We start from the raw sequence: 27,914 nt of genomic DNA, 5'->3' as shown, positions 1-27,914 counted from the left end.
GGAACTAATTGGCGATAGTATCGCAGGTTTTTGAAAATCAAGATTGCTCAGTTGGAAAACAATTGATGTTCGTAACGACTAGTCAAGTGAATGCTTTTGAGTACATCTTGCAGTCTAAGTATTTTCAGTCTCTTGAAAGTGTCCCCTTCCTACTTGCAAAACAAACTGAATAAGAAAAGTAAATAATCTACAGAAGTGATTCAGTACTCAGGAATTGTTTATGTGCTTCTTATGTCTCATCGACTGCGTATTTATTTTGCCAAGAAATGTGCATACATATGTACATATGTATGTGTATACATGAGAATGGAAATTTTCGTTCTGCTAGAACTTTTGAAACTGTAGCCTCAACTCCTAACGGGGTAATCATACGATTTCGGATAAAGCTCACGGCGAGCTTTCACAGAAGATTCGCGCTAGATCCGCGATGCCAGAACCGAACCTGGCTCAAGCTTATCTCTCTTCATGGGAGCTTTCGCGAGCGACTCTCAAAAAGTGTACAAGTACTCCTCTCTCTCTTTCACTCTCTCTCTCTCTCTTATGTTTTCCCTCTTATCTTATTTCTAGGAAAGAAGTTAGCGTAAAAGATGTTCGATGTGATTATACAGTCACAGCTGGTCCACTGCAAGCGGCGGTGAGGGTTTCGGATGAATTAATGTAAACAAACAAAAAAACGAAGTAAATAAAAGCCAATAAAGCAGTTTGTTATATTTTTGCAACTTCTAGTTGGTGATCATCGCGTTTGTTCATCCTTTTTTTGGGTTTGCGACAATAACGACCACAAAATGTAAGTGTGCAAAAATTACTGCAATTAATCAAACAAATAGGCAAGAAAAAAGGGTCTGTTTGCGATAGCGAGTGACGTCACTGTTTAATATATTTTTGCATTTTGTTTTTCTTTTTCTTTTTTGTTAGGGAGGAAAATAAACGGGTGCAGAGAGTCGAGCTGCTGTCCTCCGAGGGCGAGGTCATAATCATTGACAGGGAAGTGGCCAATCGATTTGAGCGACTCAAAGAATTGCTGGGAGCGAATGACTTTCTGTACTTTCCGAATACGCGATCTTTGATTTTGCGAAAGTTGCTGACATGGTCATTCTACCATAAGTATGATCCCGGGCCCAGAAACGATGACGATAGCACTTCGTGGTACACCGAGTTCTTCGCTGTGGATCAGGGCACACTGCTCGAACTGATGGAGGCAGCATGCTTCCTGGACTTACCCAGACTGGTCAATATAGCCCAGGGGCTAAGAATTATTCAATAAGAATTATTATACACATGTGGGGAAACTAATTGCAAGTTCAAAATATAATAATGTTTAACAATTCCAATTTTCAGAACACAAAAACCAAATGGTCCGAAAATAATCATAAGTCTATTTTGTTTATTTTTTGTATTTTTATAGTACCTCTTAAGCAATAAATGTGAATACGAAAATCACACATTTAAGTTCTGCAAACATTTCAGTGCTTCATTTAAAACCAAAATATTTGATTCGAAACATTTTCAAATGTTTGCCAAAATATCGGCTGCAAGATGTGCTCAAAAGCATCCCCTTGACTAGTCGTTACGAACATCAATTGTTTTCCAACTGAGCAATCTTGATTTTCAAAAACCTGCGATACTATCGCCAATTAGTTCCCACTCCAATCATCGATATGATCGGTGGGGGCTATCGATTTGTGTGGTATATCATCCCTATTTTACATGTGCTTCTGCGCGAACGGCTGACTAGTAATTTGCATTCAACTTTGAATTTAAGTGTATTTCCCACGTGTACAAGTTCACCAACTAAAATGCCGAACAACGAGAACCGAGTTCGTGAGGGTACCACCTGCTTCCACGCAGGCAAGAACCTCTTCAGTAAGCAGAATGCACAACTATTGGCGAACCCCAATGTGATAACTGGGATCTCGGTGAGTTCAACCTGAAAAGTAAAATGAATTGCTGCTAATGGCCATTGCAAGCGGAGTTCTAGCTGGATCCTGCACTATCCAGCTGCATTTGTGCCAAATGCGTACACAAAGTAAATCGCTCAGCCTTATTCCGGTAATTCTTTATATCTTCCAGAAAATAAAATCCGAAGTCATAATTAAGGAAGAAATCTCCGATGATGGTGGGGCAGAGCCCAATGCGGGTGCTGACGCTGACGCTGACGCCCTTGATGCACTCGCAAATGAGCTAAGAGGAAAAACTGATTTCACCGAAGCTGATGCCCATGAGACGTCGCAGGTTGCTAATTTACTGACTGCAAGACTGCAGAAGGACCTGGGGTGCACCGACAAGGGGTCTCCAAAGGTCTTGAGCAAGAAATCTACCATCAAAGTCCACTCCATTCGTGGTATCAATATTGATAAATTGACAAACAAGCCTCTGCCAGTGGGGGGGAAAATGCTAATTAACTGCAAGTACGTATCCACAGAACTTCCAAAACCTTCAAGTTTATTCAAAGATCAACAACAATTTCCTCTAGACATTGCGACAAGGTTTTCAGAAAGCCCTGCTTGCTAGCTCGCCATATTACAGCGCACACGGGCGAGAGGCGGTTCGAATGCAAATACTGTGCTCGAGGCTTTACAACTCAATCAAATAGACTTCGTCATGAGAGGTATGTAGTTAAATGGATGAAGATTGGTCTTCACCAATACTAAATTGGTTGTTTCTTTGCAGAGCTCATACACGAAATTGGCCCTATCTCTGCGAATTCTGTGGCATGTCCTTCGCCACGTCTGCTACGCTGAAGCGACATTATCATACTTGCCATTCTAAGGTCTTGAGCAAGAAATCTACCATAAAAGTCCCATCCATTCGCGTTATCAATATTGATAAATTGACAAACAAGCCTCTGCCAGTGGGGGGGAAAAAGCTAATTAACTGCAAGTACGTATCCACAGAACTTCCAAAACCTTCAAGTTTATTCAAAGATCAACAACAATTTCCTCTAGACATTGCGACAAGGTTTTCAGAAAGCCCTGCTTGCTAGCTCGCCATATTACAGCGCACACGGGCGAGAGGCGGTTCGAATGCAAATACTGTGCTCGAGGCTTTACAACTCAATCAAATAAACTTCGTCATGAGAGGTATGTAGTTAAATGGCTGAAGATTGATCTTCACCAATACTAAATTGGTTGTTTCTTTGCAGAACTCATACACGAAATTGGCCCTATCTCTGCGAATTCTGTGGCATGTCTTTCGCCACGTCTGCTACGCTGAAGCGACATTATCATACTTGCCATTCTAAAAGGAATGCTTAATTTTATTCTTAATTTATCCATTAGACAATTCACTTTTTGGCACTCTGCGCCTCCGAAAAGAGAACAATTTTTGATGTTTCTAATAAAAGTGACTCGTGGAACAAATTTGTGGACGAGCTCCTGTGTATATATATTTATTAGTGAGTCTCAGAGGCGATGGTTAAGATCGCACTGCTCCAGCACAGGACCCCACAGGATAGCTGCTCCAAGCTGTATTCGATGGCCCAAAAGGCCGCTCTGCAGGTGTTACAGAAACAGCTTGAAAGTCGTGTACTTGAGCTGTCCTCAGGGCTTACATAGGCTGATGGTACTCCATCCTGATGACACAGAAGGCTTCTTCTCTGCAAGCACAGGAAATAAACCAAGCGATATATCGAGGATATATCAAGCGAGGATATCTGCTCCTCAAAAGCATGGACGAGTTGGTTGAGAAACACAAGGATTTTCGATCATGTGTGAGGCACAGTTCCACTGCCATGAAACTGCTGCTGGTGGAGTCCGATTTCCAAACTTAATCTTAGCTTTTAGCTTGCTCCAAGATCACTTCGTCCAAGTGCCAAAAGTAGAGCAATGCCGCAAAGTAATATCCCAATGATTTGGCAGCTGGCAAAGTAAACCCCTTTCGACTCCAAGAGCTGCACAGGAAAAGTCTGAAAATAAATTCAGAAATGGAATGCAACTTATTATTTAGGTAGAATATTAAATTCCATTAAGAACTTGCTTCTAATTACTATCCCAAATAACAAAGAACTTTCTACTGTCGTGGCACATTCTTTTGTTGCTGCATGGAAACTTTAAATATGCAAAAAGTAAGACAGAAAAACTGAAATGACTTTAATGACTTCACGGAGGGAAAATGTCATCTATTTGCTAACTTGGTGATGAGACGAGAGTGCGAAGTGGACCTTTTGTCGCACTAATTGATATTAAAGTGAGACAATCAATCCAGGACACTAATAAATTAGCGAACTTGACAATAAAGGGGACAATTAATCACTCACAATTGTGGAATTGTGCTGTTGCTTGGGTACCCAAATTGATTTGGTGGGAGGTCAGAGTTGAAACGGGGAAGCGAAACATTCCAGCGTTACACAAAACTTGGGGACTTGCGTAAAGTTGAGTGAAGTTTTCGCTTCATGAATTAATTGAGATTGATCCCGTGCTGCTGTTGGACCACAACACATTATGCAGCATGCGCTCGGCATAGCCACAGCCTGCCTGCCTGGTCCTCGACATCCACGCGGCATACAGGACACACCTGACATTCCATTCCAAGCCCACAGCCCTGCCATTCCTTCGATGCATCGGAATGTGTATTGTATTTGTGTGTGTGTGTGTGTGTTGCTTCACACCCAATTTGAAGAAGAGTCTCTCACTGTGCAACATATTCGATGTCCCTTGTCCGGAGATGTCAGCGAACCAGCCCGGTGGGGTACGCTAAAAATAGAAAATTCAACGAAAATTCCTCACTTAATTGACAAGTCATTTAGTTCAAGTACAAACCCTGCTGCATAGTGTTTTATTCTGCATGAGCTGGCAGAACTTTTCGGGTTCAGTGACAATGGAGCCTCCGACAGACAGCCTCCAGCATCCAGCAGCCAACATCCATCCACCTGTCTTTCAGCCTCGAGGTACATGTCTCGCATTTCACTTTCACAATTTGCCAGCTGGAAGAAGAGAGAAAAAAGCACGAAGAAGCAGGATAAGGATAAAGAATTCATGAAATCCCAAAAACGAAATCCAACAATTGTGAGCTGGTGAGGGGCGAACAATTTGTATTCAAATGATTTGAGAGCTCTCCGGGAAGTAACATCATTAAAAAATCCTTCGTCTTGAGTATCATTTGCCACGGGTACAAATAGTACCCCAGAGGATTCGGTTGAAATGTCAGGCACTGCTCCTGGGGGAACCATTTTGGTGCTTCATTCCAAGGCAATATTTTCCAGAGAGCGCTCACAAATATTGTGCGACACAACAGCAACAGCAGCAGCAGCTGCCAGCAGCTACCATGGTACGAATTGCCATTGCCCCCCTTCAGCCCGCAGGCTGTCAAATTGAAGTTTTCACGGGATATCGATACCTGGCAATCTGCAATCAAGTGCAGTGGGGAGTCAGGAGTCAACCGCCCTTCCGGGGCCTTTTTGGAGTGTGTCCGTAGGGGAAAGTTTTGATGGCACCGCAGCCGCTGCATTTCCATTGACTGGCAGCTCGGTCAGATTGGTTGAGCTGCTGGGATACTGGGATCTGGGATACTGGGATACAACTGCTGCTGGGCCAAATAGCTAACAACATTTTTGCAAGGTAACTTTTTAATTAAAGCTGGAAACGCTTCATCTTGTTCTACGTGGGATGAAGCTACAGCAACAGCTTCTGCCTGCCATCGCCACAATAAAATGCTGCTACAGCAGAAATAACCACAACAGCAGCCAGCCACCCAGCCACCCAGCCAGCCAGCCAGCCAGCCAGTGCCCATCCTCAGTCGTTGCCTCGCTCTATGCGGTTTTTATCTCGATTATTATTTCATGACTCTTTCCCACTCTGTGTGTCTGTCGCTCTGTCTCGCTGTCTCTCTGTCTCCCCCTTTCGCTGTCCCCCGTGCGTTTAGTTGATTTTTGGTGTTATTTTATTATTGTGATTTTTGCATATTATTGTATATAAAAGAGCCAGGCATCAGGAATGGATTGAATTTCTGCAAAAACAATTTCCAATTTATACAAATAAAATCAATTTCATTTCTCATCTCATCTCGCTCTCTCTCTCTTCCTTTCCCCTTCTTTGTCACATCCAGATGCAGTAAGCAATTTTTAATTGATGCAGGCAATGCATGTTGGAAATCGATTTTATAATACATATATAAAAACCATATGCACAAATGGCTAGAGAGCTTATTTTAAAGTAGTGAAGCTAGCACCTAAAATCACATCCCGCTGAGCGATGAGTTGAAATTTAAGGCGCTTCCCGCTTAGATTGACCAATTCAACGGTTTCTATAGGTGGCATTTTCTGTCCTTAAAGCTATGTATGTATATTGCCTCACCTATCTGCTGCACTCACTGTTTATCCTCCTGCTGCTGCAGCTTAAAGGCTGCCATCCTGGCATGAGCAGCCAACTGTCGTGGCACATCAGTAGCCTGAGGGTACGCAGCGTATTGGTTATGCCAGTGAACATATGAAAGGCCCTTGAGAGGATAAACAACAAGTTAATTAATTGCAGTATGTATCCTGATAACTGATACTTGCGTTAATCCAGTCTGACTTGATCGTTGCGTAGAGCTTCAAATATTATCTGTTGCAACTGTGAACCGAGTTAAGCCATTGAAATCGTAAATTAAGTAATTGATTTGCATAAAATACCTTAAGAAACTGTTCGCTATATTCTCCAGCTAACTGCCAATTCCTGCTGTCTATTAAGTGGCTCGCCGAGGCGCTTCCATGGGGTAAACAGAGGCGCAGGCGGAACCCATCGACGAGAAGCGCTGAAACCAAAAGTCGCTGAGGCAGCAGCACTTCCATATGACAAATCAGTCGCTTCTGAAAATATAGAATTGTTCATATAACTCATTAAGATTAATATTAATATTAATATGCCATGTCGCGCAGCTAATAATTATTAACTAGGATTATAAGGCATGTCCATAGCCTGGCACTTTGCTGTTTAAATAACATGAGAAATGAGAATTCCACAAATTGCACATAACACAAAGGTACGACTGCCCATTTGGTTGCGAATTCAACATACTGAATATCCACAAGCCGTGAATGTGCGCGTTTTGGCACTGCGAATTCCAGTACCAAATGGAAGGGTAATGGAACGCTGCAAAAATGTGAATATAAAATGCAGCAACCCTCGAGCGTTGCTGCTGCTGGCAGAAACAGAGAGCAACAACTAGCAGCGAGCTCCGCTCGTTGTAACGGTAAATGCAACTGGAATGCAACAATGTGTCCGTGTACACAGCTTTGGAAGGGACTCAGCGGCGCGCAGGTAGCAGGTAGCGCAGCAGCTAGCCGAACGTGCAAATAACTGGAAGGGTCGCGTTGTGGATATTGTAACGGTTTTTGGCTATGCGTAGAGAATTTTCGGCAAAGAATTCACCGCATGCAATGTATGTACATATGTAATTAGGGGCACTTACATACGTCATTTCATTAATTTCATTAAACATGCAAAATAGAATGCATGCCACAGTAAATTATGTTTCAGCGTCTGTGGAGCGATCGTGCACAGCAAATCCTAGCGATGATCCCGCGCTGCACAGACTCCGTTCAAGCCAAGCCGCCGCTCGCCTTGCACTTTGACTTCCATACATTTCCAATGACAAATCAGCTGCTGTGGCTGCATAAGTGCACGTGTTTGTGCACATTTACACTATTCATTTAGCGTCAAATGCTTAATATTCACTACTCACTAATTGTGCGCCGGCCATACGCAGCTGTATCCACTGGTGATCCACTGAACTGCCACGAAGCTGTGCCACGTGCCACGTGTGATCTCCATTGACATCGCTCACTGTCCTGTCCCACTCAATGTGTGTGCACTCCGTCTGGGTGGACCGTTGAGTTATGAAGGGTCGCAGGTTGCCGGCACAGGCGCTTCGCCTGCTAGCAAAATAATCAAACTGCACAAACAACTCGACCTCATAAATAGTTAAGACACACAAAGAGTACAACCAGAAGGAAGAACCAGAATAAATGCTGTTATTCCTAGTCCAGTGTCCGATGTTGGGCGGCAGGGGGTGAGGCGCAAGGGGGCCGGGCCTCAGGTTGCTCGCACATCGGTGAGTGCTGCTTCTGTGTGCCAGTGTTCCGGATCGCTGCCTCATGCCCCAGCGCCATGTTGTTTCTGCTCTGTGTGTGTCCATTTTTATTGCCCGGCAGCCACATGCGAGTGGATGCTGCAATGGCTGGCTGCTAGCTAGCTGGGTAGCTGGTTAGCTGGGTCGGCTCCAGCCTCTTGTTTGCACAGTCCCAACTAATTGGATTGGCAGTTTCAATTCAACAACGGACAGGCAATTTATTACACATGTGTGTGTCTCTGGCCGGAGTTGCCACCCTGCTCGAAAATGCTGTCAATTCCACCACACCAACAACAGCAGCAACAGCTCGCCGTTGCCCATCGATAACCGATCGACGAGTGGCAGCGCTCCCTTTCTCCCGCTTCCTTTTTGGTTTCTAGTCGAGCAGCGAGTTGTCGTTTTGCGCACAGCCAGCACTTTGATTTGCAATTTGCATAAAGTTTAACTTGAAAGTAATTAAAATGGAGCACTACGATCGCGAGTCAGCCCTAAGAGCACGTCGCAACCAGTTCATACGCGAGAAAATGTTCGGCGAGGCCATGATGGAGGATTCTGTCATATTTCGAGATGCTGTGAGTGCTCCATGCTGTGCTTTTTTTGTTGTTTTTGTTTTTGTGTTGTTGGAGGTTATGTTAATTGCCGCCTTGCATTTGCAGAACGTCTTGAATATATTCTGCGGCGATGGTGGAATTGCCATGCTTGCGATCAAAGCCGGCGCCCGCCACGTGGTGGCCATAGATACGCTCATGAATGCGAATGCAGCTCGTCGCATTGTTCGCAGAAGCGGAATGTCCCATCGCATTACCGTATTTGGTGTGGATGTGCGCAACATGCAGTGGTCGGGCTTCCAGTTTGACATACTACTTTGCGCCTGGATGGAGTAAGTACACTCGAACACCCGCCTATTGACTGCTCCACACTACAGTTCACCTATCATCCCCCTCCCCTCACAGCGACATGGGTGTGTTTCAGGGCAAGCTCGCCGACCTGATTGTGGCACGTGATCGCTTTCTTCGCATAGGCGGCATCATCTATCCCTACATGTTGCGCGTCTCAATTGGCGGCATGGAGGACAGCGAATACTGGGAGGCCACCCGCAAATTGACTAGGGCCACAACGACAACTAGGCACTTGCAGCAGATCGAGATGAAGCGCCCAGTGCTGGGCCACCTGAAGCTTGATCACGTTGTCACGTCTTTCAGGGAGATCCTCCTGTATGACTTGACCAATATCACCTTGGCCGATCTTAATCGCGATAAATCCTTCACCCTAATGGCAGGCAGAGATGCACCCATACACTCCCTCTTCACGATCTTTCAGTCAGTGGTGATGCGCCCAACTGGACCGGTTTGCCTTACCCACTCGCACTTTACACCCAACCATCGTCACACCATTTTCTATCTGGATGTGCAGGTGAACGCCTGCGAGGGATCCATCATCATTGGCAAAATCACGCAGCGCTACAATGAGCGCACACCTCTCCAGAAACTGCAGTTCACCATCGAGTACCAAGGACGCAATGGAAGTTACTCTGGAGGCGGCATTTACCACGTTCGCTAGAGCACCAACCATTCGAATTTACAACAAACAAACTCCCTTTTTTGCACTTTTTTTCCACTTTAGAAATTCGAATTTACAACAAACAAACTCCCTATTTTTTGCACTTTTTTTGACTACTATTAAGCGATTTTCAATTGAACATTTTCAATGTTTCAAGCACACAATTAATCGTTAGAGAAACATTCATTTTATTTGATTATTAAGCTACATTCGTATATTCTTGGTGCATCCGCGAAGGAGCAAAGTTGTTTATTTTGCCAGCATTTACTTAATTAATTTTCATAGAGCGCTTAAGTTTAGCTTGTCAGAACATAAACCATTTAATCCCGAGTACATTTTGAATGCGAACCGAGCCGGGCCGGGCCGGGACGAGTATATACATATTCTAATTAAGTGAAAATTGTGTAAATTGTTTTTGTTGTTGCTGTGGGAGTCGACCGACGCCTCGGATGGCAATTTTGCAAATTAGACCATCCACATGCCCAGCCACCCATTACCGCTAACGAGCAGCATTTGGGTTAGGTCCATCCACTTGTTGGGCCACAGCCGATCCCCTCCCGAGTCGCGACCGTCTGTCTGCACACATTTTGTTAAACAATAAAAATGCAAAAGGAAATTGAAAGCCTCGAGATGGCGGCGGACCCGTGCGAAGTGCCATGCAGTGGAGTGCCGGAAGATGCCGGTCTGAAGCAATGGAGCCATAAAGTTTGTGACTTTGGCAAAACCGTTTGGCTGCTGCCCCGCTGCTGTTGGCAACTTTGTTGCAAAATGTGCAGCAACGTGGGGCGGGGGGAAAAAAGTTGCACAGCAAGAGGACCACGACTCCCGTGGCCATTCGTTTCATCACAAACATTTCGCAACGTCGCTCCATTCGCTTCTTTTTAATGGCCGCCCAAGCCAAGCCAGCGCCTGGCCTGTACACGGATATGGGGCATGGAGCCTGGACCTGGGACCTGTGCCCTTTTGTTGCTTAATTGGCGGCCGGCCGAGAGAGAACCAGCACTGCACTGCACTGGCACAAATTGGCGGGCGAGTTGTGGGTGCTCACGGCTCACATTGATTGCATAAGTCCCTTACATTTTCGCGCCGTGCTGCCACAGGCACAGCTACAGCTACGTCCGTGTGCCATTTGCATTCCGGCATTGTCCTGGGCCAAGTCGTTTGAGCCCCAGCAAAATGACAGAGAGGAAGACATGGAAATGGCATCGTCGTGGGCGTGGGCGTGGGCTGGTGCCGGGGCGGCGCCTGTTCGAGTTGCCCTACGTGTGTGCCATATAACTTGGCCAGCGTCATTGTCATTGTCGCTGTCCATTGTGCACCGACTGCAATACGTAATCACAACAGCAATAACAATGCAGCACAGTGGTCGAAGAGGGCATTGAACTGCCTCAATATTTGCAATGGCATCGATGATTGTTGTTTACGTGGAATGTTCCAGGAATATTCCATGTGCGCAATACACTTACAACTACACCCATGTGCATGCATGTGTGTGTGTGTGTGCATGTGTGCTTACATTTTTTGACAGCTGCCACGTGCCGAGCGAGCGAGACAGAGCGATCGATCGAGCGCCTGTCAGCAGTGGATCCGCAGTGCTGCCAGATCTTCAGCTTGCAATCAATCTGGCGCTTTCCTGCTATATTTTTAGCTGTTTAGCTATTAATAGCTACAAACAGCGGGAATTCCGCCAGTACGCAAATTAATTGCTGTTTTGTGTGTTTTCTGTGATTTTAATAATACCAGGTGGCTGGTTCTACTGTTCAACGGAATTAAGAACGAAAATGACAGCAACAAAACAATGTGGCAAATGTGGCAACGGCGATGCTACCATGGCAGTGGCCATGTGGTCTCGTCAGGCCACATGCCTGGCTGGCACTCTCTCTCTCTCTCTTGAGGTGGTCCCCAGGTCGTGTACCGAGTCCGGGCGCCCATTACAGTTATGTCACATGGCCATGGCTGACTTAATTCATTCATTTAGACGACACTGACAATTGTAGGTGTCCGGGACCAGGTCCAGGTCCAAGTCCGCGCCCTTTCTCATTTTGTTGTTGTCAACGTGAATGACGATGCGACGGCGTTGCAGTGCCAGCAATGCCAGCACACGGCAATGTCCACTGTGCTGAGGCCAGAGTCAGTTGAGGGCCATTATGCCACCGACATTGTCAATGACTGGCGAATTATTATTGCCCAACAGGGGCAGCTGGACGCCAACGAAGGACTCGCCTTGCCTTGCCCTGCCCTGCCTTGCCGTGCCACGTCAATCTATCCGCCACATGACTGGGGGAATCATCCGCTGTGTGTGTCCGTGTGTGTGTGGCTGAGCTCCATCTTGTTGTGACAGTTGGCACCATTTCTGTGTAACGAGGCAGCTGCAGTTGTCGCACTGTCCTCGCTGCCTCTGAGGAAGCCAATCGTTTGGCAGCTAGTCAGTCAATCAGGCGCTTGCAGCTGCTCTGCTTATTGCATTATTATGCATCGCAGTGCTCGTCGAGTCACTAAGTGAATTGGAATTTTGATGGCACATCCCATGTGAGCGCACTAAAGTCATTATTTGCTTTAATTAACATTACTTTTCCAAGCAATTACAATTTATGGAAAATGTTTGAATTTGAATTGCTAATCGGAGACGCGCGCGATTGAGATCAAATCTATCGAGTGCAGGGCTGCATTTTTGTCAGTAATTCATTGGAATTGGAAATATTTAAAAAAAAAAATAATTGTTTGATGCAATATGCTCTGAAAGTCTAGTACTCAGAATAATCAATGTTTATTTAAGGCAAACCGGTCCCAAAAGGAATGCTTTACTTTCATATTTAATTTGAATTTTCAACCGACTTATATGCAAACAAACAGCTGAGCGTGCAGTGTTACCATAGCGCATGCACATCTGGTCTCACTCCGCAGCCAGCGGCATGTGACAAATGCGCTATCGAAAAATGTATCGATATATGTGTAGATGTGGGCGGGATTTCAAATCCAAGACGAAACAGAGTTCACAAGCCAATGCTAGATATTTAATTACCTTTGAAGTCACACGGCTATTGATTGAATATCAAATAACGAATTTATCAAATGAATAAAGTTATTTTAAGCTTTTAAAACCAGCCGCCAAATTGCTTCGATTTCGACTGACCGCGAGATGAACCGCAATCACTGAAACTAAGACACTGGTCACACTGCTGAGCTGAGCGGCAAATTTGAAACTACCAGCAAGCCCAGCAAAATGTTCTCTGTTGGATCCTGTATATAGTATGTATGTATGTATATGGTATGTATATATTTCATATGTATCATACATCATTTCCATTTTATGATTTAGCAACTAAATGGGGAAATCGTTTTCCATTTCAGAAACGTTTAAAGTGTGCGAAATAAATGAAAAAAAAACATTACAAAATAATTTACGCAAAAAGAAATAACAAAATAAATATACAATATGCATATATGTATGTATGTAGTGTATGTATGTATATGTGGGGTATATATTATTGATGCCTTTGCCAGAGTAATTGGAGATTTAATTGCAGAGCTTTTTGTTGTTTTTGTTGAATTGTTTCTTTGTTTTATTACAGATTAATTTTTGATGGACTGCTTAATGTCTACAAATTTTGTTTTGCATAATAAAATTGCTTGCTTGAGAAGTGTTTCGTGTGTGTATGGATGGGGTGGGGCATAGGTTTAGGGTTTGGGCTGCTAGGTTGCTGGGGTGCAGGGTTCAGGGTGTACGGGTGTACGGGGTGGTGGTGGGGGAGTGCTACTGCTCATATCAATATTGTATATATAAATATATAAATAAATTTATAGGAATATGTGTTGATTTACTTTTTACCTTCCTTCCTTTTCCTCGCCCACTCTCTCTCTTGGGGGTATTTCTTCATTCTTCATTCCCTTTTTTATATTTTTTATTTTACTTTAAGCTTTTGACGAATCAAATATATCAATATATATATTTATATATTTATAGTTGTATATATGATGTGCTTGCGTAACCATTATGTAAATGTCTTTTCAAACTTTTGATGATTTTTGTGTGGTTTTTTGATTTTTTGTTTTGCTCTTTCGAGTTTCAAATTTAGTGGCTGATATTTCGGGTGGAACGGAAGGATTCGCGACCAAAGTTTTTCTCTTTTTTCTCTTCTCTTCTCTTCTTTTTTGTTTTGTTTTCTTTACGCTTAAAATTTGTTATTGCTGTTTGTTTTTTTGTTGTTGTTGTTTGTGTATAAAACGTATAAAAAGCTAAATAGATTGTTTAAAAAAAATCCCTCTCTCTATATATATATATGTATATATGTACGTAGATCGTAAATTATCTTCCTTGCACTCGCTCCATTCCCGTTCTCGTTCTCGTTCTCCTTCTCGTTTGAATCCTTTTGCAATCTTTTCCTTTTTTTGGGATCCATTTCTTGTGCGACTTCTTCTTGGACTTTCTTTCGTTCAGCACGTGGGTTTGGAAATGTGATACTGATGTTGCGCCTCCTGAATGGAACACGTCCTCGCGCTCGCTCGCTCTCTCTCCGCTTAGAACTCCCACTGGGTGGCCGAGTCGGTGCCGTCGTCGAGCAACTTGAATGCTCCGTTCTTGGTGGCGCCCAAATATTTGCCCTGCTGCGACCTGCGATTCGAAAGACAAATGACAATTAAAAGCGAACAGCAGCTGGAATGATTGTTGGGCTGACAGACCTTATGCAGATCCTGGTCGGCTCACGCAACTCCAGGAAGAAGCCATCGCTTGGCGCCTCGGCATCCACCGAGATGCTCTCGCCCTCGATGCGCCAATACTTGCCGCTGTGCGCCTTCAAATGAACGAGCCCCTTCTGGGCGCGCTCCACCAGAATGGTCTCGTACGTGGCCTTATTGCACTCGAGCTTGAGGTTGCCGGGCGTGCGATAGCCGACGAATCCCTGCTCGCACTTCAGCACCAAAATGGGCCTGCAACAAATGAGAGCATGAATATGAGTCATTGGTGTGGGGCAGAGTCTTGCTGTTGCTCACCGATTGATCAAGTAAAAGTAGAACTTGGCTATCTCCTCAATGGACTCGGAGGTGGCGAACAGATGGCCCGAACGCTTGGTGGCCAAAAATTTGCCATTGTTGGCCCGGAACGAGAGCGAGCCATCGCCGTGCCAGATCAGCTCGAACAAGGCATCGGCGCAGCGACGATTGCCGGTGGCCTGGATGCCACCGCCTGCGGAGAGGCACCAGTAGCGATCCTGTGTGGTGCGCAGGGCCCAGCGATGCGCCGACCAATCGTACTCCAGCTGGAATGTCTCGTTCTCGCCGACCTCGTCCTGGTTGGCCGTCACATCGACGCCCTGCTTGACGCTCACATAGCGCAAGTTGAGGCCCGCAATGAACGAGGCCTGGGGCAGCGAGTCCTCCAGCGAGAAGAGCTCGTCGCGCGTCACCGTCGAGGAGCGCGACTTGAGCACAGCCTTCGAGCCGATGGGCGACAAGTACTGGCCCTGGCGGTCACGCAATGCCAAATGTCCGCCATGATATTCGGCACTGAACAGGCAATCGTCGTTGCACACAACCTGCAGCTTGCCATTGGCATTCAGATATCTGTGGAGGGGAAATAGAGCATTGATAAGCAGATCCTTTCGGGATTGGGGATTGGGGACTGGGGACTGGGGATCGGCCACTCACTTATTGTTGCACGTGTGCAGGGCATAGCGGCCACCCTCATCGGCACGGAACTCGAGAGTAAAGAGCGTATCCTCGCCCCACGGTATATTGGCATCGACATGGATCTCGTCCTGCGACTCGGACAGATGTGCGAACCGCTTGCGTCCAATCGAGCGCAGATTCACCTGCGGCCGTGCGGCCAAATGGACCGTCCAGAACTCACCGCCACCGGGCGTCTTGGCCGTGCAGACAAGTTTGTCGGGCGTGCCGCCCAGAAAGTAGCCGCGCGATTCGTTCTTCAGCGCCCAACGGCCGCTGCCATCCTCACTGATGCTGATCTGGAAACGGCTGCCCGCATCCCGCTCCTCGCTCTCGCACAGCACATTGCCAAACTGATCGACCGATAGGTACTTGTTCAGATGAGATCGTAAGTAGATAATACCTGTCAATGGATGAGGCAATATTAGTTAGGGAATCCAACAGGGATTGAACACAAAACCGAGTTCGGAGTTTGATCCTGCCAGCAGAGGAACTTTCGCTGGCTTTTCGCTGTCTAAACATTTACTCTTTATGCAGAGATCAACCTCTTGTGGCTTCCAATGGGGAGCTAAGTTCTGGGGGGTCAATCGATGTGATTCGCTTTCCATGTTTAATAACTATTAAGCCATTTGGGCAATCCCCAAACGTGGCAAAAGGAAAGATTTTCAATTTGTTAGGTTGCTATTTTAATGGTTGTTGCTCGCATGAATGCCACAGCCACGGCTGACTTATGGCTCGGCTCTCTGGCATTATAGAAAATCTTTATTAATTGCCACGAACCTGCGGCGGCAGCCACAAAACCAGTTGCATTGCCCACTTTAATTGTAATTGCTGGCCACAGTCACAGTCACAGGCCAAAGCTAAAGCCAAAGCTAAAGCTAAAGCGAAATGCAATTCCAAATCCAATTTCAGGAGCTCCTCTTCTGCCCCTGCTGACTTGATAAATGATGCCAAATTCGTGAGGCGCTTTGTTTTCTTTTGTTGCACGTCAAATTAGTTCAGCAACTGGAATTGTTTCTCCATGTAGCCAATGATTTATGCTGCAAGCCAGCGCAACGGACAACATTCGAAATAATAAGTGTACGGAGCGTGCCGAATTTTGTATACCCTCTGGCTAACCCAAATGCCACACACAAATGCCACTTACTGCGGCCCGATGCTAGTGATTATGGCTAACAAATGATGCAAAGTGTGGCAGCTAATGAGGAGAGCGGCTAGCTAGCTGTGGCAGGTGGCAAATTGTTGCCACTTGGCTGCTTGCTGTAGGAAAAATGACTCCTTGCTGACTTATTTGTTTGTTCGATAGATAAGCGACGCGACTTCCGTGTCGATTGTTATCGATCAGGCAATTATCGATCGATACTCACTTTCACCGGTGTTGGAGGGTTCGAGGGTCCACAGCTGCTTCTTCTTCAGACTGGCTCCATTCGCATTCAACTTGAAGCCAAAAGTCTCGGCAGTCATGTACTTGTGCTGGCCATTGATCAGACCGATGGTCCACCAGCCCTTCTGTTGATTCTGTGATATGATGTCCCCGTTGCTGTGGCCCAGCTCACAGACCTGACCCTGGACCAGGCTCTGGCTGTTCATGGTGCTTATTGGTGCCATGTGGTTAGACCGCCGTCGTCGTCGTCGTCGATGCCTGCAAGGAGACGCGAAGAGCGGAAAACATTGATTATGATATGTTTAATTATGTAAAAACTATACTCCCACCCTCCCCTACCCCCTATCCACTTGATTGATGACCATTTTGGGCACAGAGAGGAGGAATGGACTTTAGAGAGCGAGAGAGAGAGAGACAGGCTTGGCTCCACCGTAAGTTGTGTGCGTGCAAGATTTATGTGTTGTCTTGACTGGCTGTCAGGGGCTCTGTCTGCCATTTCCATGTGTGCTCCATGCATGCCAAATGGGAGGAGGCGACGACGACTGCGACGACTGCCAGTGCAGTCGAGATTTGCCTGCCTTTGCCTGTGCCTGTGTCTGCCATTCATTTCAATGTCGATCCATGCTGCAGTCCAACAGGAAATGCAGATAACATTTGCATTACATGGCGACACATGTCGCTGATCCCCGCTTCAGCACCTCCTACTTCTTCTTCTTCTTCAACGTGCTGTTGCTTCAACTTCTTTTCGTGCTTCAATAAATTCAAAATTGAATTCAAATTCAATCAACAGTCTATCGATAGACGCAATTACACTTACACTTGCATATCGAGAGAGAGAGAGAGAGAGAGAGAGAATACGCAGGTGTTTAGGAAGAAAGGAGATGACACGAGATCGTTGACTGTAAGTGCCTGGAGTGTGGGCCGAAAGGAGATGGCACCACATGACTTGGAGAGTGTCAAGAGACTCACAGGAGTGAGTCGACAAAAGATGCCATCAGATAATAATTGAGAGGAGTGTCTATCACAGGTGAGTGTGTGTGTGTGTGTGTGTGCGAGATGGCACGAGATGATTGCAGAGGTGCAGCAGCAGCAGAAGCAGCAGCACCAAAAGCAACAACTCATTAGCGTGACGCGGCAGCAGCACGCGTGCCTGCTAATCAGAGCTTATGAATCGCCACGGCGGATGAGTCAGCAGCCACAAGCGGCGGCGATAAAGCCACAAAAAGTAACGCTAAACATAAATTAAGAACAGAACAAACGAACAACAACAGCAACAAATACTACTACATACCATAAAAAGATGGCGGCCGAGGCAGGCGCAGGCAATAAATAAAATGAAAGGAGTGGAAAGGAGGGGAGAGGAATGGAGAAAAGGAAGAGCCTAACGAGGTGTGGAACGAGTGTGTGTGTGTGTGTGTGTGTGTGTGCGTTTGTTTGTGTGGGCGGACGAACTGTTCTGTTGGATTTTGCATTCTAATTTCTCAAAAAGGGAGAGATACAAAGCGTGACTGACAACGGCGACGGCGACTCCTCCATTTCTGTTTCCATTTTCTAGGCGTTGGCTCCTGGCATAAAAGCATACAAAATTAATAAACAAAATGGGACGGAATGGACATCCCACGGGGCGTTGGCCCCTACGGAGGCAAATCGCAGATGCCAGATTACCATCAAAAAACGAAATGGTAAGCGAAAACGAAAATGAAAACGAAACAAAATGATTGTCGCATTACGAGTGTCGCCTGCTCGTGTGTCTCTTGCTTCCCCACCCCACACTTTCCACTGTCCACTGCTGCGTCAGCTTTAACCCATCGATGAGCAGGTGCATGGGTCAGCTAACCTCCCAACAGCACCAACCCGTTCCCGACCCAACAACGTTTCATAATTCATTTTCATGTTAAATGCGATTTCGAACATGTTCGCTGGAAAATTAATTGTTAGACACTTAAGAGACGATTTCCACACAAATCACAATTAATTATGCATACAACTCCCTGGGGGCAGGGGGCGGGGTATGTAAAGAGTCAGCACGTCAGCTGTCAACAGAATCAGTTAGGCCCGAGACTGCAGACGTCCTCAAGCAATTAGGAGAGATACTTACTCAAATAGACAAACAGAGTGAGTGAGCGAAAGAGAGAAAGAATGAGCGAAAGAAGGAAAGGCAAAACAAACAGTTAGCCCAGGCACCGTTGCACCAGCAGCAGCAAGCAGTGCCAATTACTGCAAATGGTCTGGCAGGCAAGCGGAACAAATGCAAGCAGTCCGTCCCCGGCAAGATGTCCAATGCTTGGTCAAGAAGCTGTTACTCTGCCGCTGCCGCCGTTGCTTCTTCCTCTGCGCTGCTCTGCTCGCAAATCAATTAAATTACACTATCAATATCAGACTCACACACACACACACACACACACACAAACAAATACGATCATATATGTACGTATATATTTTTATCTCTTTCTTTGCCTCTCTCTCCTCCTTATTTGTGGTGGCATTATTAAAACGCAATCTAATTAAATGAAATTGCACACGCACACACCACTATAGCTGCGACTACATACATACATACATACATGTGCGTGAGATTGTGCTCAGGTATGCACGAGTGTGTGTGGTGTGTGCTTTTAGCAAATTACGAAAATGTAAAATATGATGGAAGCGCTTTATCGCATCCAGCGCACCTTTCACCAAATGCGCCGTCCCCCCCCTTCCACTCTTTCTCCACTCACCACACTGGCGGCAACGTACAACCTGATTTTATTTTGCGTGTGTTTCGCTCTCATGCGTGCGCGCTGCCGTCACTAACACAGACGCGGCGGCTGGCTTCTGGTGGCTTGTTAATGATAACGGTACCCACTGATAAACGCAGTCGCACTCGAAACAATGCGAACACTGATCACTAAGCTCAGAGCTGCAGCTGCAGCTGCAGACGCTCAACTTCTGCTCAAGATTTCGATTCGATTTATTATGATGCTCAACACACAGCTGAAAGTAGTTTACTATTTGCACCTCACAAGTAGACACAGTATGTACACACATACACACAGACACACATACACACACACATATTTACATTTATATGCATGCAGACAAACTTGCGGTTAAATCAGCCGGTGCTCAATGGGACTCAAAAGGTCATGGTTATAATTGAAAATTTCAATTTGGAGACGCAAATAAGAAGCGGTTTATGTTATTTTAGTTTTTCCCTGACCAAAACACAATATGCTTGCGATTTTTTAATATTTAAACCGTTACGCTGCAAGCTTTGGCTGTCTTTTCGTACTAAACAATGTATTGGAAGCCTGGATGTCTGGAAGACTAACAGAGTCAAGGCTGGAAGCCGGGAAGACTGTGGTGGTGGGAGGATTGTTTTGTTTTTGGGCAATTTTAGCGGTGCACGCTGCTGATGTTGCAGCATTTCTACAAAGATTTTCTGTGTCTGATTTTTCAAAACAGCATTGGCAACAACTGTGGAGGATTCAGGGGCACAAGTATGTTGCAACATACGGTATATTTTACTGTAATGCAGCAAATGGAGCAGCACACAACACACACAGGCACACAAAAGCCTCAGCGTTCTAAAAATACACTCACACTAGTGTACAATGGTCTAACAAGACATTAGCCGGAGCCTCCTCTCTCTCTCTCTCACTCTCTACCGTCCGACTTGAAGCTTGAGCGAGCGAGCAACTCCTCTGACAGCAGAATGGAAACATTTTGTGCAAAGTCCACAGTCCACAAGCACCTGCTGTATTTCTGTTCTCTGGTTGCCACTGCAACATCTCTGTTTCTGCGGATTTGCCTAGTGCATTTGTGATACACTTGGGGAGAGAGAGAAGGAAACACCTTGTCAAAAAAAAAAGCGTGGAGCCGTTGGCACACCTTACAGAAAAAGGCCGCTAAATGTTAATTCAAATTATATGCGACACTATTGGCACGCTTGAACCGTAAGGGTATCCAAACTTCGGCAGCCATGGCCTTTATCTTCTTTCTTTCTCGTTTTCTGCTGCTGACGCCGTCACCCCGTCACCAACCCTGCCGCGCGTTCTGCCGCTGCCAACGAACGCACGCGCGCACGCGCTCTCAAGCGTTGCATTGTGTGCATCGTGTTGAAGATTTTTTATGGATGTCAAGAATGCGGCGCAACAGACTGATGATGATGGAGAGATGCCAGAGAGCTGCAGATACTTGAGATGTGGCATAGTGAAATGTGAAATGCAAAGAGCATTTCCCACCTTACTCCGCAACCTCTCTTTGGGACGACAAGGCCTTGTCTCGAGCTCGTTATTTATAAAACATTTTGCGGTCGCACAAATGTAAACAAAAGAAAACAACTTTCTTTGCGGTTTACGGAATTTACATACGAATTTCCATCGTGTGCTGTGGGGGGGCAAATACGGGTAGTAAGCGTAGTATCAAAACTTTAGCGCCCTGTGGAATGAAGTCTGAGAGGAGGCCATGCAGGTTAAGATCGAACATGGCGCTATTACTTGGTCATAACAGATCTCATTCTATGGCAATCGACCACTTGTAACTGCAGCTAATGAAGCCTTAAAAGAGCTGCAACAACTGCTGCAGAAGCAGCTGCAACAGCAGCGGCAAATAGCCACAGAAACCGCACAACTCAATTAAAAATAAAATCAACTGCTTTGCTGTGGCTTTAACTGGCGATCATTTGTCATCCAGTCATCTAGTCATCCATCCAATGGGGCGGGAGTCACCTTTCCAATTGTTTTGTAATTACCCCATCGTCGCCACGGCGGTAGAGAGCTTTTCTTTTGCATTTTAGAAAGCGCCAAAACAAGTGCAGTAATCAATTATTACGCGACCAATTTTCAGTCTGCCGCCAGGGGCGGCCCAGTGGCCAGCCAAAGCGAAACGAAGAGAGGCCGCAGACAGACAAATTCAGAGAAGCGGTGACAAACACCGAAGTCAGCTTTAAAAGTAAAAGTTCGAGCGAGACACACACACACATATGTACACCCACGGAGGAGACAACAAGGGAGATGAGATGATGGGAAAACTAGAGATGGACGCAGGTACAAATATGAGCACGATATCACGATGCTCCAAGACGCTGCTAAAAACTAAAACCTGGCTAAGCTACGTCACTAAGTCGCTCTTTAGGTGTACAATTATTGAATTGTGCCACAGTCGCTCAGCCGAAACACAAGTGACATTGCGTGCTTTTCGTGCTGACATTTTGCCATCTCTAGATCAAGATCTCTAGGGCGACAGCAGAGTGTAAGTTGTTGTTGTTGCTGTTTTGCTTATGCTTTGGAAGTTTGCCAAAAAAAATAACCGTTAGAACTGCGCTGGCTGGCTGTCGTTCGAGAGTATTCGCTGAAAGCTTTGCCTTCTTTTATTTCTGCTATTTGTCATGTAAATGTTGTCTGACGTTGATGAAGATGAGAAGCTGAAGATGAAGCTGGAGCTGGCTGCTGTTCAAACGGAATCCCCACAAATTTTACGATGTAGGCGCGATCGATCGCCGATCGCCGGTCACCGATCCGATCCCAGCCCCCCCTCGTGCAATTTACAGTTGAGCGACGGGCAAAGCAATCAAAAAATAAAAATCAATAATGAAATGATTTCAAATAGAGAAATCAATGAAAGCCACGAAAAAAAGAGACGAAACGAAACGAAAGAAGATGAGGAGACGGAGACAAAACGGTTTCGGGTTTTTCATTCCAATCGGGGATTATGGGGAGGAGGCGAGCTATGGGTGGGTTGGGATAGTCTACAATTAAGTTGATGTTTGGTTTATTGAACGCACCACCACTGCGCCACAATACCGATGATCCGAACCATACAATAACCATCTGCGTATGGGTAGACATAGATACAAATGTATCTCAAGCACTGAAAACAGTTAACGGTCTTCGATCGCCCCGCTCGATCGCTCGCTGTTGTTGTGGCAACACTGAAATTACCGCTGCTCGGAGCAGTGTGCTCTGCTCTTGGCCAAAGCTGGTAAAATGATTTATGCGCCAATTATATGGACGCCGACAGCAGCAAGCAGCAGCAGCAAGCAGCGGCAGCGGCCAGATAGAGCGGGAAAGTCAAATGGGGGAAAATGGTAACCATCCGCACGGTCATGGTGAGTCGTGTGCCCCAACCTCCCCTACCCCCCCCCCTGTACCGCGAATGGCATGCACATTAATAATTTGTTCGCATTTTCAATACATAATAACAATGCGCATAAATATTGTGAGTGGTGGAGTGGACTCCACATTGGAGTCAGGGAAATTGCATAGCAGCTGCCGCGCAGCCGCATAGATTTCTGAAAAGTGCCCACAGGCGCGTAGCGCTCTGGAAAAAAGTAAGAAAAACGTACATAGGAGCATGTTTAGGAGGGGTAGGGTGGAAGAGGCAGGCAGCATTGCTGTCAGATTGAGTTAAGTTAAGCACAAGAGACGAAGCTCCCCTTAAATCATTCGACATTCAATTTAATTCAGAGAACACATCTGACAGTCGGTTCTGAAGCAAACATGGATTGAGCTTTGGGTTCCCATTTCTATTTTGGATTTCTGCTGTACCCCCACCCCTTTTCCATATTCTAGGAGAATTGCACATAATAACCATTCTCAAGAAATTCGTTCCACCAAAGAATGAAGAGAAAAAGTGCACGAAGAGCATTGGCCGATTAAATCGATTGAGTATTAGGAAAATTGGGGTTCATTTGGAGCTGAGAACAGAGCCAAGACCAGCCTCATGCACACAGAGAACTTAAATATCAAAAATGTATAAAAAACACATGGCTTGAAAGAGTGGAACATGAATAAATAGGAAAATAATAACCGAAATATAATTTAAATTTATCTTAAATATATTTTTACTTAAGCCTTTTTTTCTCAGAGTGTATCCAGACTTCTGCCCACTTCCAACGCTCAGTTGTTCCCTCAAATTTTGTAGGATGGAAGGAAAGGAATTCCCCTTGGGCAGAATTCTGCCCATTCCACTCGTAAATTCGTGGCTTCAAAGAGGGAGGATACCCATTCCCAGTTACTCTCCGGAGCAAATTTGCCAGTTGTCTATCGTTTGCGAAAGTACGGCGTAGAGTTGGACGGTAGCGGCTCCCAAGACGATGTCCCAGGCCTGGCCTGGGCCTGTCTTTTATGGCGTTTATGTCTCACTTGACAACCAGCCGGACCAGTTGAATATCAAAAATACCAGAGTGGAGGTGCCACACACTCTGCTGTCCTGTGTCCCGAGGAGTCTCACTTCACCCAAAAGCATCTTTGGCATCTGGTTGCGGTTTGGCTGCTCTGCTGTGGCTGCAACAAGTTTATCAACCGAAACCAGCAATTGTCTGTGTGTGTGGCATGCGCCGCCTGCCTCCTAAATGAGTTTGCAGCAACACCCTCCGCTCACTAAACCCCTCCTCCAACTACAAAGGCCACTTAAAGCGCGCCTCTCGATATCTGTGGAAAAAAAGAGTTTTCCTGCCGCTTCTTTTATTTATATTTTTCTGTGATAATTTCTCAGTTTATTTCCATATACATACTTTATGGCTTGGCCTTTTTATCGGCGGTCGAACGGAAACGTTGATGATGATATGCTCTCCTAAAGAGCATTGAACCCATCACAGTCACCCTCCCAGCACCAGATTGGATGCCTCAATCCATGCCCAGATGAGAGCATATCAATTGTTTGTAGTCAGCCGGCGCCACATATGTACGAGAAGTGCCACAATCTATACCCAATACCCAACTCATTTGCATTGATAATGCATTGATATACAAATTCTCGATAAGTGTAAGTGTGTGTGTGTTTTGGTTGGCAGGAAACGCAGCAGCAACAGCAACAGCCACAGCAGGCATGAATCATAAAACAGCAAGTGAGGGCAGGGCAGGACACAACCGGACTGGGCCTGGTTCTGTTCGTTGAAAGCGAAACCCAGTCAACAACCAAAAAAAAAGGAGCAACGCCTGAACGCCTGTGACTCAGCCACAAATACAAGAAAGGGCGAACATTTAAGTAGAAAAGAGCGATAGGACAACAACACTTGCAAAGCAAACAAAAGAAATGTAAACTCCATTGTTGGATAAATAGAAATATAAATATAAAAGGAATATATTTTCATAGGCGGGATATAAATAGTTTGACTTGATAAACGGCATTCCATATAAATATATCGCACCAGACCGACGCATTATTCACATGAGGGGGGAACCGCTGTGCATAAAGTGCGTTCAAGGACAGGAGACAGCAACAGCAGCAGCAGCAGATGCAACTGACGACAGATATGTACATACATACATACATATGTATATATGTATATAAAATATGTACATATGCTCCCACATATGTACATATGTAAGCAGACAAAGTGGAAGGGATGAGTGCTGACTGAAGACGGGGGTGTACTGCCACCATATGATGGCATATCACACAGCGCTGCACTTACGGGAAAAATGTGAACCACAAAAGCAACAAACATTTTTAGCTGTAAGTCTGGAACAAAGAATAGCAAAATGTTGGTTCAAGCGAAATGTATTTACAATTTAATTATATGTATATAAATCTCGAAACTCGATCCGTAATATATTGACCCCTTTTTGAGCAGATTATTTGCAGTACTGTTGCCATTTTTGCGCTCAGTGTACTTGTCTTGAGCAGACGCTCTCGCAGCAAACAATGGCTTCAGCAGCAGGCAGCGGACAGCAGCAGCAAAATTTTGCGCACAGATTTGGGGTGGAGTGCGGGTTGCATGGCAGCGAGCGAAGGTGGTGGCGAGATGAAGATGGTGGAGGGTGTAGGTGTTGGAACAGGGACGGCTACGGGAGCGGGAGGTGTCATTGACAGTGTACCTGATTTCCGGCGATGCGCAACGGAAGCATTCGATTGCCCCATACCATACCACACCACACTCCTTCACCGCCCCCTGCCACATAAGACGAATCGCCGAGACCCAAAATAAAAAGAATCAAAAGACAGACAGAGACGAAGGCAGAGACAAAGACGGGAAGAGGTAGATAAAGAGACGTGACTCAGTTGTCTGTATATGGCTGCATATTGTATTTGTATATGTGTGTACGGACGTATCGTTCTCCCTCTTTAATGTGCATTCCGCTCCTGGCATACTAATTAATGCCGCCTGCGACCGGCGTAAAATGCAAAATCCTCATTGAAAATTATTGATTTGCCCATTCGATGGGGTGGGGTAGGGCAGGGCTGGGCATGGCAGCAAAGGACAGCGGGTAGGGGCGGGACACGACAGAAGAATGGGCGATGAAGCAGAAACACAAACGCACACAAAACAAAAGGAAAACACCATGGGCCTTTAGGCCTTTTCGAAGGCAGAGGAGGGAGTGTTGGCAGACATATTTTCAGACAGATTTAATTGCATTTTCCCATATTGGCGAATATCGCAAACTGTTTCTATCCCATTTCCCTGCAGGAAGTTCAAAAAATTTGGCAAACTATTTATACTCTTGGAACGATTGTATGGGTACACATAATAGACAAAAAAGGTGGTTCTTATCAGCCATAAAATACTGTTTTTATCAAACTAAAAAAAAAAAAACTACAATTGGTGTGGGTGGAGCAGCTGCACTGTTGAACGCAATTTGTTTTCTATTCAGCATTTCAGTAAGTTTGCGAGTCTCAAAATATAGCCCACTGTGCAGCAGTCGCAGAGGTAAAATGCTGGGGCGTCGGCGTTGGCGTCAGCGTCGCTGCCCGCAGTCGGGGGACGATTCGCTCTGTTCTGTCTAATAAAGCACACGCCCTGCGCGCATCCAGGGACCGATTGACAGGAATAGCGGATACATACACACGCAGCCGAATTTCGTGTGCATAGAACAAAGAAATGAAAACAGGAGAAAACATAAACAAGAGCAACAACAACAGCAACAGCCGCCGCGAAAGAAAAAACTTAAGAAGAAAATAACTGTTATAGAGAGAGGAGAAGGAGGAGAAGAAGCAAGCATAGATTAAGACAACGGTGGGTCGCGGGACAGAAACGGGGCTGGTGGCAAGGTGACTGCGTGTTTATGTCTGTTTATAGTTGGGACTTGAATGATTGAAACGAGTCGAGAGAGCAAGAGAGAGAGAGCCCAGAGAGCACGCAAGGAGAGTTGGAGGAGAGAGACAGAGACAGAAAGAGATAAAGAGGGAGCCAAAAGGCATTGAATGCCAATGTCAAGGCAATTAGCCAGCCAAAAGCCGGTTGGAAAAATAAGCGTGAGGAGGCAGTGGCAGAGCCGCCACAAGACAATGCCACAGCAGCAGCAGCACTAGCACCAGCCACAGCTAAAGCAAGGTGGAGCTTGCCTCTGGGGGAGCCACTAAAGCGTACAAGCAGCAGTGAGCAGAGGGAGGAAACCGTAAAGCGAAGCAGGCGCAAAAAGAGGCGCAGAGAAGCAAACCGACAACTGCCATAGATTTTATGACTTGCAAGAGGCGCAGAGCGGAGCAGAGTAGATCAGGGCAAAGCAGTCCGAGAGACACACTGCTTACTGCCTACTCTGCTTACACCTGGAAATGGAGCAGTCTCGGCAGCGAAGCCTCTGCTGTCTAATTTACACAAGATGTCGACAGGGTGGAGCGGTGTGGAGTGGAGTTGAGCGTGGTGGGGTGTGGTGGGGGAAACACGACTGAGAGAGCGAGAGAGTAGTTTTGGCCATCTTTGGGCATGGCCCGCTGCTGAAAAGGAATTCCACTTACTTTCTTTGTGGCTCCTGGCTGGTCTCCTCCTGGCTGTTGATCTGATGATCTTGATTCCGGCTTAATTACCGACTTGTTACCGATTTGCTTGATTCGATTATCCTTGGGGGGAAAGAGCCGGCACCGCGCGACCTTTTCTATTTTTTGCACTCTCTTTGTCGTTTCTCTTTTTCGGCTGCTTTTTGCCGGTCGGTCTGCTTGCGCGTGTGTGTTCCGTTTGTATGTGTGTGTGGGACTTTTCGTGCGTTCCTGCGTTTGTGTCTGTCTGTCCACACCCTTCTTCTTATTTATTCACTTCCAGGCTGTTGTCTCTACGGATTCGTGAGCTCACACTCGCACAATACAAAAAATCAAGAAAAAAACGTAAACAAATCACAGGCAGCGTTTATTTATTAATTTGCTTTTTCTTCGCAGTGACAGAATTGTCGATGCTGCGTATGTAAGTGTCTGCGCGTTTATGTGCGTGTGTGTTGGTGGTATGGCAGAAGGATTTTCACGATTTCAAATTGACTGAGAGAGAGGGACGCATGCGCGCAACACAATGGAAGCTCCGTATTGGAAACGCTCACGACTTGCTTTGAACTTGAAATGAAACCCG

General features: G+C 45.9%; 3 protein-coding genes across 4 annotated transcripts; 2 read left to right on the top strand and 1 right to left on the bottom strand.

Moving 5' to 3' along the window:
• Window positions 1-506: 506 nt before the first annotated feature.
• On the bottom strand, window positions 507-27,914 carry LOC117895877 (protein singed). 2 transcript variants are annotated; one of them, XM_034803886.1, is made up of 7 exons: window positions 27,317-27,914; window positions 16,638-16,912; window positions 15,253-15,673; window positions 14,599-15,168; window positions 14,287-14,535; window positions 14,113-14,218; window positions 507-539 (listed from the first exon to the last, which is right to left on the bottom strand). In XM_034803886.1, exons 2-6 carry the CDS (start codon window positions 16,876-16,878, stop codon window positions 14,125-14,127), a joined length of 1,575 nt encoding a protein of 524 aa, XP_034659777.1. In that variant the 5' UTR covers window positions 16,879-16,912; window positions 27,317-27,914; the 3' UTR covers window positions 507-539; window positions 14,113-14,124. The 2 variants fall into 2 exon arrangements, with proteins under 2 accessions (XP_034659777.1, XP_034659770.1); XM_034803879.1 differs by lacking the exon at window positions 507-539 and having other exon boundaries at window positions 13,191-14,218.
• Window positions 771-1,264, top strand: LOC117903230 (S-phase kinase-associated protein 1-like). Its single transcript, XM_034815130.1, has 2 exons — window positions 771-787; window positions 916-1,264. Coding segments are annotated over exons 1-2 (351 nt in total). The 5' UTR covers window positions 771-785.
• On the top strand, window positions 8,508-9,606 carry LOC117903229 (probable protein arginine N-methyltransferase 1). Its single transcript, XM_034815129.1, has 3 exons — window positions 8,508-8,618; window positions 8,703-8,926; window positions 9,000-9,606. Exons 1-3 carry the CDS (start codon window positions 8,508-8,510, stop codon window positions 9,604-9,606), a joined length of 942 nt encoding a protein of 313 aa, XP_034671020.1.

This window comes from Drosophila subobscura, chromosome A (assembly GCF_008121235.1).
Source record: "Drosophila subobscura isolate 14011-0131.10 chromosome A, UCBerk_Dsub_1.0, whole genome shotgun sequence".
In the NCBI taxonomy this organism is placed as follows: Eukaryota; Metazoa; Arthropoda; class Insecta; order Diptera; family Drosophilidae; genus Drosophila; species Drosophila subobscura.
Note: the sequence above shows the minus strand (reverse complement) of the source record. Positions and strands in the feature narration are given on the sequence as shown.